General features: G+C 41.7%; 1 protein-coding gene across 1 annotated transcript; it reads right to left on the bottom strand.

Moving 5' to 3' along the window:
• Positions 1-6,370: 6,370 nt before the first annotated feature.
• On the bottom strand, positions 6,371-10,179 carry LOC118094717 (vomeronasal type-2 receptor 26-like). The gene is made up of 3 exons (XM_035135325.3): positions 9,478-10,179; positions 7,976-8,102; positions 6,371-7,272 (listed from the first exon to the last, which is right to left on the bottom strand). The coding sequence occupies exons 1-3, from the start codon at positions 10,177-10,179 to the stop codon at positions 6,371-6,373; spliced, it is 1,731 nt and encodes a 576-aa protein (XP_034991216.3).
• Positions 10,180-11,831: the final 1,652 nt, after the last annotated feature.

The following is an 11,831-nucleotide window of genomic DNA, read 5'->3' as shown; positions in this document are numbered from 1 at the left end:
GATTGTAGCAGGCAGGAAGTTGTGTTATTATTGTCCTTGTTTTGTATTTTCCAAGTGCAAAAGGAATAAAATCCCGTCTGAACTGGATCCAACCTCTATTTCTTTACATTTTTCTCTTAACAGTCAAACTCAAATTCAGCACTGAGCAGCCTTGAGGTTTGCTTTTAAAAGTTCCTCTTTTATTTATCTACAGCTCTCAGTCTCAGGCTCACAGACAGACATATTCTTTTTTATTGTGATGTCACAAAGACAGCTAGCCAATCCTACCTTTGACCCGACGCCAAGTTCAGAGGGCGGGTTTCCCCTTGTCAAATCACAGTCTTTTGCAGAGATTTAGGTGCACTTTATCTTTTTCCCTTACTCTGCATCAGGAAAAAGTTTTTTAAAAATAAATTTCTGAGCTTTCCATAGGTTTACTGCATCCTCCATTAATCAATTGGGGGGGGGGGTGACTTCCCTTTTAAGTCTCCTCCCAGCGCCAAATTCTTAGTCCAAATAATAGAATTTTGACTTACTTAGTCCAGGTCTAATCTTTTTGCAGGAAGAATCCACCACTTGCAGGTTGTAGGCGCGGAGCTTTGCTTCGTGGAGGTAACGAATGCACCCAAAATGGCTCCCGCAGCTGCCACTCTAACGAGCTTCCCGGGCAGCGGAGGAGTCGCCTTTGGAGCTCTGCCGGGCTAATTCGCCCCCGGAACGCTCTACCCGGGGTTCTTGTAGGGATCCGCGTGGCTCCCGCGGAATTCCCCCCCCTCCACGATGCCAGAAACCTCAGAGCTCGAGGTTTCTGTGCCTCTCCACCAGCGCAGTAGACCGGAAGTCAAGCCATTACACAGATTAACATGTTTTAGGAGGACCACACTGAATGTTCATACTGAACTTTATTAACTCATTCTGTGGGGTATCAAATGTCCTCTCACAGATTACAAATGGGGGCAAAGCATTGGTGGGAGGAATTATCAGTCAGGGTGGGGTGTAGGGAAGTTTCACAAATACATGTCTTCACAAATACATGTCTATTCTCCAATCAGCAACTCAGTTGCCTTCAGAAACTCACCTGCTGAGTCCTTTGAAACTCTAGACTCAAATGCTCCTGGGAAAGACATTTCCTTAGTATATTACTAGGGCTGTGCCCATGCTACATAGTAGAAGAAGCTTATATGCCTCGGAATACAGGAATAGGGGGGGGTTTAGGGGGAAAATGTGGATAAGTTTAGTTTGAACTTGCAGGACCTTCATTCAGCAAGTGGAAATTATTTGGCTTGATCTCACAAACATGACAGAAATCTCCATAGCAACCATAGAAATATTAGTTGCAGTATTTTGATTGTGGAGATTTCTAGGTCTGCACACCAGAGTCAACAGAAGACTGAACACAATCACACCTATTCAGGGGAATCTGAGCTTCCCAAGAGTCCCATGAAGATAACTCCTTCTCTCCCTTGGCTGAGCCACGCAGAGTGATCTTGGACTATCAGTGTACTGTGTGTTGAATGGGAAGTCTACAACGGTATGTCCCCTGCAGGGAACACAGTAGCAAAGAAGACCCCAGCAGGATTGAATCCACTACTCACTGCAGGATAGGTTATTGTGAAGCAGTACCCTGCAGGATTCAATCTTCCTGCTCTTGGCTTGGAGAGGGGAAGAAAACATAAATTCTCTTTACACCTCATGACTTTTAAATTAGAGTTTTAAAAGGACTATTGGTTGATTATATTTCCATCCTGCATGTTTCCCCAACTGAGCCCTAATTAAACATTAGCTCTGCATTATCATAGTTGTTGGTAATTAAGTAGGTGCTGTGTTGACCTTGGACTACTAGTATCCACAAGACTATCCACCGACTAATACGCTCCATGATGGCTATCAAGATTATACCTCAACGCAGGCTTCAAGGAAGGAAACCAAGGCGCAAAGTGAACACTCAAACCCTTCAAGATCCCATTAAGAGGGATTGCTTCCAAATGACTCTTAAGGACCATCTGCTTTCAGAATTCTCTGATAACATCGAGGAACACTGGAACAAGCTAAAAACATCCATTATTGCAGCCTGTGAACAAACTATTGGATACCAAACCAAGAAACACCAGGACTGGTTTGATGAGAATGACAGTGAGATTGAACGCATGGTTGACAAAAAAAGGAAGGCCTTTCAGAGATAGAAACTGTGCCACTAAAAAAAAAAAAAACCCTATGCCAACGCTAAGGCTGAGGTTCAAAGAAGAAACAGAGAACTAAAAAACACCTGTTGGGTAACAGATATGCCGACACTCATGATGCACAGAGTTTCTTTAAAGCCACAAAGACCATCTATGGGCCAATAATTCATGGCATATGCCCCCTATGCTCAGCAGAGGGTAACACACTTCTAAAAGATAAAGAAGCTATTGCACTGCACAGGAAAGAACATTACCGGCATCTCCTTAACCGCAAACTCCCGTAGCTGCTGAGGTCCTCTCACAAATTCCGCAAAAACAAGTTAGAGATGAGCTTGCAGTATCTCCAAATCTGGGGGAGTTGTGTAAAACTATTAACCAAAAGAAAAACAACAAAGCCAGTAGACCCGATGGGATACCTGCCGAAATCTTCAAAGTGGGTGGAATTGAACTTACACAACAACTTCACAAGCTCATCGAAAAAATCTGGGAAAGAGAAGAAATCCCAGCAGACTTTAGGGATGCCAAAATTATCAATCTCTTTAAAAAAGGTGACAGAACTGATTGTGGAAACTATTGAGGCATGTCTGTATTAGCTGCGGCCAGCAAAATTATTGCAAGGAACCTTAGCAAACCGTCCGGTAACAATATCCAAGGTGACCCTTCCTGAAACTTACATAAGTTCTTCAAACAATGCTGGTGGAGGTTCTTCGGTGAAGGATAATTGTTTGGAGATTATGAAGTTCTGAGAAGCTATGCCACCAAGGATGAGGTCTCCTGACTGGTGATATTTGTGAAGTGGAGGGTGTGGATCATGGACATGACACTTCACAATGTGAGTCTTGCATGTCATTTCAGGAAGCAGTGCCAGCAGCAACACCACAAATGCCACCATCCTGAGTGTAAGGAGAAATCTCCACATGACTTATTATATTGTGTTTCCACTTACACATCCCTCAATGTATTGTCTATTGTTTCAACGGCTGGTTTGAATTCTTGTCAATCTGAAATAAACCTTAAACCTGAAGAATAAATATTGTTAGTCCTGAGCCATATTTTTTAACATGGCACTTATATAATATACTTCACTGTCTCCACCACTAAAAATTGTAGCTTGTTTTGCATGTGGCAGAATTAATCACAGTCTATAATAACAAAGGAAAATAATTACAAAGTCAAGGTTGGAGTTTCCCCTGTGGAATTGCAGAAGTGTTTTTTAAAAAAAGCTTAGCTTTCCATTAGTTTTTTGCCCTTCCTGAATGGTCCAATTGAGTTTTGGTCTTTATTTCTTTATTTCTTTTACTTTACAAAGTTGTTGTTGTACACCACCAAACCTTAACCTATTACAGTTGTAAGAATGGATTCCAAATATCATTGAGTTTGTCCATGGCAAGTCTGCATTTATATGCAAGTTGTTCACATCTTGCAAATTTGTATAAGTCTTCCATCCAATCATAGAAGGGAGCCACATTTTTATTTTTACAATTCATCAGTTTCAGTCTTTTTGCCGTGGTAAGGCGAGTCCACTTTTGTAATTGTCCTTTTGTAAGGTTTCATATACTGGGTATATAGTTCAAAGGGATATTTTGCTCTGTTTGTAAGGTTGTTCCATAAAGTTATTTTCAGTTCTGTTGATAGTTTCAGTTACCTTCTGCCAAAAATCTTTCAATATAGGACAATAAAAAAAACCTATATTTTAGAGAAATAATATCTCTATTGCATCTTCAACAGTTAGATACCCTAGATAGCCCTTTTTTTAAAAAAAACATAATGGGGTCGGTATATTCTAAATGTTATTTTTTGTTGTATGAGCATCAATTTAAGGTCCTAGGATGCCCTTGTTATAGCACTTAAAACAGTTTCCCACTGTGTGGTCGAAACAGAGATCTCTAATTCTTTACTCCATTCCTCACTCGATACCTGTATATCAAATTGTTTTGATAGTAACAAAAATTCATATATGTTGATGGCAGGGTTTTGAGTTACGTAAGAATTAATCAACTGCTTCTCTGGGGCATCTGAGGCTGTAGAAGCTGCTGGTCCGTAGATGGTGGTTAGCAAGTGTTTTATTTGGAGATACTGACATTGAGCATTTGCGCACCAAGGCCTTGTGCCCCACAGTTTCCTATTGTTTAATAAACACACAGTTGCAAGTATTTGGGTTAATGGGCTAAAAGAGGCGACAACTTTGCAGATGTGAGAGGTTTGGCTTAGGCATTGGGTAAATCCAGGCTTTCTCAACCCACCCGTCTGCAGGGAGTACAACTAAGAGTAAACCATCAAGAAGGGGAGCCACATGACTTTCATCAAATAGAGGCACCCCAAGGGATCCCTGTTGTGCTTGTGGCCTAGCCCATGTCCAGGCTTCAGACAGAATCCACACCCCTAGATAGCTTTAACAGGATGCCCTTATAGAGGAGGGGCAGATGGAGCCTACAACCTCCCCTCCATTAAACAAAGGCCTACCCAATGCCAACAAAATTGTAGCGATTGCTACAAGATAGGTGAAGGTCAAATGGCAGGTGCCAAATATCAGCTTCCTGGGTGCAATGAAAAATCTCCACTCAAGGGACGTTATACTATGTCCATTGTCAACTCCCTTATTACAGTTTCTATAGTGACAAAGGCTAATATAAACGTTCATTCAGGCTATAAAGAACCTTGAACCCTGAATAGCATATGTTGTTAGTCTCTGGGAGTACCACAACTCTAATTGGTATAGTTACTTAAATACCATGTTTAAAATTCTTTCTTGCTCAAATTCTACAGGAAGTCTGATAGGCAGTAGAATTAATTATTGCCATTTTTGCCTGTAGTCATTTTAGTGAATTTGATGCCTTAAAGAGAAAAGTACATTACTCTTTTCAATTGCCAGAACTGGTTTCATTGAGTGCATAGGGAGCTTAGTGTCGGATAGCTCCTAAGCATAAAGGGCTGATGTTATGGGGCCGTGGGGAGAGGGAGAGAATTGGGTGGAGCAACATAGGCCCTCCTTCATGTTTTGGCTTTGGAATGGGAGGCTGTGCCTCGACTTCCTGCTGGCAGGAGTTTTGGTCTACCTCTCTTTTAAATCAGAACCAGTGAAGGCGGTGAAGGTCCTGTGTGAGTGCCTAGAGGCGGTTGTAGGTTGGATGGCAGCTAACAGATTGAGGTTGCACCCTGAGAAGACAGAAGTACTGTTTTGGGGGGACAGGGCGGGTAAGTGTGGAGGACTCCCTGGTCCTGAATGGGGCAACTCTGCCCCTGAAGGAGCAGGTGCACATCCTGGGAGTCATTTTGGACTCACAGTTGTCCATGGAGGTGCAGGTCAATTCTGTGTCCAGGGCAGTTGTCTACCAGTTCCAGACTGAGACCCAACCTGCCCGCAGACTGATTCGCCAGAGTGGTGCATGCTCCGGTTATCTCCCACTGGGACTACAGCAACGCACTCTACACAGGGCTACCTTTGAAGGTGACCTAGAAACTGCAACTAATCCAGAATGTGGAAGCTGGACTGATGACTGGGAGTGGCCGTGGAGACCATATAACACCGACCCTGAAAGACCTACATTGGTTCCCAGTAGGATTCCGAGCACAATTTCAAGTGTTGTGCTGACCTTAAAACCCCTAAACGGCCATAACTCAGGAGCTGAGGTTACAGGGAACCAGGCAAAGGGCCTTCTTGGTAGTGGCGCCCACCCTGTTGAACACCTCCCATCAAATGTCAAAGAGAAAAATAACTATCCGACTTTGAGAAGACATCTGAAGGCTACTCTGTTTAGGGAAGCTTTTAATGTTTGAAGTTTTATATTGTTTTTAATGTTCGGTTGAAAACCACCCAGAGTGGCTGGGGAAACCCAGCCAGATGGTTGGGGTAAAAATATATTATTATTATTATTATTATTATTATTAGTCATGCTAGGGACTGCCGTACTAAAATAGAATAGGCCAAGTTAATTCTATTCACATGTAAATATATAATTAATTGAATGAGACTTACTCCCAGGTAAAGGTTTTGCCTTGCAGCCTTGACTTCAGAGTTTGAGGAGGGGAAAATGTTTAATTGTTCTAAATGATAGGGTTCGTTATGATTTGGCTCCTAACCATCTGAGACTGAATATGTTAGCAACGTCTGCAGAAGCATAGAAAACCGTAAACTCTTGTATAATAGTCAGTTTATAATTAGTATAATTGTAATTTAATAACTAGATAGCATGACAAAATCACATAATTTTTCAGTTGGTTCTTCGTATTAGCTGTTCCCTTTTGTTCAATTCAGGCTTCAACAAAATAATGTAGCATTTGGGAGAAAAGATGCACACCAATAATCCATCACTGGAGGCTAAGATAGAAAATATCTCCACAGCTACCATATATTTCCCCTTGGTGCTCAAGTAGGTTGGAACAAAGGATAACCACACACTGCAAAACACTAACATGCTAAAAGTGATAAACTTGGCTTCATTGAAGGTGTCGGGTAACTTCCTAGCAAGGAAGGCCAAAGTGAAGCTGGCAATGGCCAGGAGGCCAATATAGCCAAGGACACAATAAAACATTACCACAGACCCCTCATTACATCCAAGTATAATTTGTCCAGCCGTTGAGTGTACATTAGCCTCTGGGAACGGAGGAGAGATTGCCAGCCAAACAATGCAAATGCCTCCTTGTATAAGAGAACAAGAAAGTACAATGGAATTGGCCAGTCTCTTTCTCACCCATTTCCTCATTCTGGATCCTGGCCTGGTGGCCATGAAAGCCAGAACCACAGTGAGGGTTTTTGCCAGCACAATAGAAACAGCCACTGAGAAGACGATGCCAAAAGCAGTTTGTCGGAGGAGACACGTCACCTTCTGAGGCTGTCCAATGAATAGCAGTGCAGAAAGGAAGCACAGCAGGAGGGAGAGGAGAAGAGTGTAGGTGAGCTGCCGGTTATTGGCTTTGACAATGGGAGTGTTGTGGTTCTTCATAAATGTGAAGAGGACTAGAATGGTGACCAAGGAACCGGAAAGAGCAGAAAGGGCTAAACTGAGCCCCACAGGTTCTTCAAAAGACAAGAAACTTATTTTCTTGGGAATACATAAATCATGGTTTTTATTTGGATATGTTTGGTCTGAACATGTAGAACAATCACTCATATCTGAAAAGGAAAATATTTGGCTTAATATTACAAACATGCCATTAATCTGAGGAGCAGCCAATCTTACTATTTGAATCTGGAACAAAATAATAATTCATCTTGTGGAATGTAGTTTGTGATGATTGTAGGGATTGCAATGGTTAACATCGATCCTTTCTAAACTGGAAAGTTTCCTATTTCCTTCCAGCATTGGTTTTTTAGCAGCCATTTGCTTTTTAACTTGAAAGCCAAGTTTAACCAAATGATACCACAAAGCCCTCCTCTGAATATTTTTGATGGCATTCCTAGTCTGTATTTCAATTTTTCTACCAAGGGTGTTGTACACATGCAGTTTACAACTTCTTGCTGGAAGAAACTGTATGCTGCAATACTGCCCCAAATTTCTTCACATGAAATTACAACACAGATAGCCCATAATTTTCCAGGTTAACAGAGTTGCTTAGAGATTTAGCACTGGAAGCTAATGACGTGGCAGTGGTCCCCAAACATCCCCTTGATTCTGCTACTTTCCCACATACTACTTTTCGTCATTCAAAAGGTCACATAAAACCTGGAAATCATTAGCTAAGAATAATAGGAAAATAGAATAAAGCGCTATCTGAATGCAGCCCTAGTATATACACACATCCTTATGCTTTTACAACCCTGTTGTGATGAAGTATCACACAATCTGCCCCTTATTTTTATATACTTTATTGCTTACCTTTCTGGTCTGAAATCTCCCCTTCTGGACAGGGGATGCAATCGTAGCAACAAAATGGCTCCCCTTCCTTTGCTTTCTTGCTTGAACCAGGACTGCACTTCTCACTGCAGAGAGAAATAGGCCTTGCCTAATCCATGAAGACAAAAAGAGAATATAGAGCTTGGAAACGTTATATGGATGGCCAATTTTAAGTTATCTTATTTCAAACTGAAAATGGGACCCAGGTGGCGCTGTGGTTTAAACCACAGAGTCTAGGGCTTGCAGATCAGAAGGTCGGCGGTTCGAATCCCTGCAATGGGTGAGCTCCTGTTGCTCGGTTCCTGCTCCTGCTCACCTAGCAGTTCGAAAGCACATCAAAGTGCAAGTAGATAAATAGGAACCGCTTCAGGAGGAAGGTAAACGATGTTTCCATGCACTGCTCTGTTTCGCCAGAAACAGCTTTGTCATGCTGGCCACATGACCCGGAAGCTGTCTGCGGACAAACGCCGGCTCCCTCGGCCTATAGAGCGAGATGAACGCCGCAACCCCAGAGTCGGACATGACTGGACCTGATTGTCAGGGGCCCCTTTACCTTTACCTTTTATTTCAAACTTATAGCCAGAATGAAGGCACTGAGACAAAATTACCCCTTCCTGGCTGGCTGCTGAATCTAGCTGCAATCCAATAGGCAGGACTCCAAGTAGGGCCATCATTTACAGGGCCACAAACCCATGTCCTTCCTGACTTCTGATCGGCCTATTCAAAGGGCCAATGCTGGTACAGCTAGGGGGATGGAATGAGCTGTGCAAGAAGGAAAACATGGCCCTGGGGCCATGTCACAGCCATGCCTGGAACCAAATGTGACTTCCTTGGATATGAAATGAGTGGAGACTAACTTTAGAATACAACCAATGATCAATATTTTACATATATTCAATGCAAAGATGCATATTTTTGTTCACCCAACAACTTATCCATAAATATAATCTATAGCAGAACTCCTGTAAAGGAACTTCATGAAGTGTAATTGGTTTAATCAGTTCATGAATTCTCCATAACATCCAAATTAAAGATTGTCCAGTGAAACTGTGCTTACAACCAGGACTCAAAATACCAACAATTTGATTGTACCTGGTTAAACCACTTGTGCCATGTTATAGCATTCTCATAGATGGTGAACAATTGACCTGAAGAAGTCTGCGGATCCATCCTGCCAACTATAACTTTATGAAAGGATTGGTTTTGCGAAGCAATCCAATTAATAACATCAAGCCCAGCTTCCAACTCCCCCTTCTGGTTGAAGGAAACTGTGTCTCCCGCACTATTATTAAATGACACACCTCTGAGGAAATGATGGAACTAGATTTTGAAAAGAGAGAAAAGAGAGGTGTACGTCTGTTTTACAGATGAAGACAATGTTAAGTGCATCTCACAAGGATCAGAACCATCAGGAAGATAGTTTACTGCATTATTTTAACACCAATTTATGGCACACGGTCTCAAGGGAAATCTGGCCACATTACCTGCCACAGCTGATAAACCTGAGATTCCACCTTCCTTTTGTCTTCCAATAATCTTGAATTGAGTCTGGATGAGAACATGACATGGAGAGCATGGGCCATGGCATAAACAGCATTGTATATACAGTAGCTATGGCCCGTCATGCTCATTTCAAAAAAGGGTGTAGGCAGCATTCCCAGGTTCTCCTCTCCAGTGCAAACCTCTTGATCTGTGACTGTACTAGGGAAGACACAAGCAAAGGCCTGTTGCCAGAAATCCTTGATGAAATAATCTCCTTTTGTGGTGCAAGGACTTATGTGTTCAAGAAATTTGTGAAATTCTGGTAGAGCATTTGAGTGAACAGTGAAAAACAGAGCCCCATTAATTATTTGTGTATCCCAAGTCCTTTGAAAAACTGCAGCAGTCATCTCCATCTGGGCTGTCATTATCCACACTTTACCTCTTGCATCCTCTCCCATCTCTTCTTCTTCTGATAAATATGGAAACCATCTAAGAAATATCATTGAGTAAGATTCTCCATAGACAACTATCACATTGGCATTGCTGCTCATTACTTTATCATGTAGTTTTGCACCCTCTTGAAACACGTCTTGTACTTCAATGATAAAAGATACTTTGAGGATTCTTTCTATGAAGGCAAAACAGACACCACTGGAGGAAAACATTGCAACCACTCTTTGCACAAATTGTTCTCCATTCTCCATTCTCAATATCCATCATGTCCACTTGAAATGCAGAAGTAAGGAGAGAATCCCCTTATACTGAAGGGCTTCTTGTGGGACCATTTGGTAGAAGGAGAGGCCTGGAGTTTTATCATGCATGATGGGAGCAGGACCATATGTGAGCTAAAGGGAGGAGGGTACAAAGAAGGAACATAATAAATAGGAATGTTTTAATGACGTTTTTCTGCAACATTTAAAAATGTAGAGCAGCAGAATAAACAGAACTACGAGAACTACCTTATTCCACATGTTCCTATGTGACCACTATAATATCTGTTCTGCATTTTTAAAAAGATTGTATTGTTTTGCAGCATCTACACTTTGAACCTCCCTGCCTGTTTAGATCAAGTAGTAAGCCTCACTGTGGTCTTTTTAGTCGCTGCAAACAAACATTTTTGTTTAAATTAGCCCACTCAGTTGCTTAGAAAGCTGAGGTAATTTTAATCTGTTGCAGTATTTTTAACTTTTATATGTTTTAAGGCAGGCATCCCCAAACTTCGGCCCTCTGGATGTTTTGGACTGCAATTCCCATCTTCCCCGACCACTGTTCCTGTTAGTTAGGGGTCATGGGAGTTGTAGGCCAAAACATCGGGAGGGCCGCAGTTTGGGGATGCCTGTTTTAAGGTATGGTTTTGATTTTTACTTGATTTTTCTATTTTATCTTCTCTTAACTGTTTTGAGGTTTTCTTAACCATCAAGCGGTTTTAAGTAATAATAAATAAATTATCATGGCTTATGGAGTTGGGTCCCTTTGGGTCAATTAATGAATGCAAAAATTTTATTGAGTCTTGTGTTCTACTTTATTTATGAATGGACGCTTTCAAAAGGAACTCTCAGAGCTGGAACCAGATGACTGTGTGTTGAGTCCCCTGCTCTACACCCTCTATACATATGACTGCACAACCACCTATTCAAGAGACAAAATCATCAAGTTTGCTGATGACACTACGGTGGTGGGGCTCATCTCAGGAGGGGATGAATCCGCCTATAGGGACAAGGTGGAGTGGCTCTGTGTTTGGTGTGGAGAAAATAATCTGGCTCTTAATACTGCCAAAACTAAGGAACTAGTGATAGATTAGAGAGAGGGTGGAAAACTGATATTCAGTTTCTGTATATCTGAGGGGTCCAGGTGGAGAGGGTGACTGCATTCAAATTTTGGGGAGTGACTATCAAGTAGGGTAATGACTTGGAATGCAAACACCACTGCTCTGGTAAAGAAGGCACAACAGAGAACTTATTTCCTCAGACTTTTAGAGACTGCTAGTATCCTTCTAACGTGGCTCAATAGAGAGCATCATTACATATTGTATTTGTGCTTGGTTTTCAACTTGTACAGTAATGGAGAGGAAGATGCTCCAGAAGGTCATAACAACAGCCAGAAATATTATTTTGGTAATCCACTCCCTTCTTTGGAAGATCTATACAGCTCCCGTTGCCTCAAAAAAGAAAAAAAATATTTTACAGGATCCATCTCATCCGGGATATAGTCTTTTTGTACTACTGCCTTCGGGCAAAAGATATAGAACAATTAAATCAAGAACAAATAGACTAAAAAACAGTTTCTACCCAAAATCTATAACCATCTTAAATACTGTAACTAAAAATTGATCTGATGAGTTGTGTGGGTATGTGCA

This window comes from Zootoca vivipara, chromosome 12 (assembly GCF_965207765.1).
Source record: "Zootoca vivipara chromosome 12, rZooViv2.hap1.1, whole genome shotgun sequence".
Lineage (NCBI taxonomy): Eukaryota > Metazoa > Chordata > Lepidosauria > Squamata > Lacertidae > Zootoca > Zootoca vivipara.
This window is presented reverse-complemented; position numbering and strand designations above follow the sequence as displayed.

Coding starts and splice junctions, on each gene's coding strand:
- LOC118094717 (XM_035135325.3), bottom strand. CDS start 10,179: ATGGAGAATGGAGAACAATTTGTGCAAAGAGTGGTTGCAATGTTTTCC. Junction 8,103..9,477: donor AGGTTTATCAGCTGTGGCAG/GTAATGTGGCCA, acceptor TTCATGGATTAG/GCAAGGCCTATTTCTCTCTG. Junction 7,273..7,975: donor GGAGATTTCAGACCAGAAAG/GTAAGCAATAAA, acceptor TTTCCTTTTCAG/ATATGAGTGATTGTTCTACA.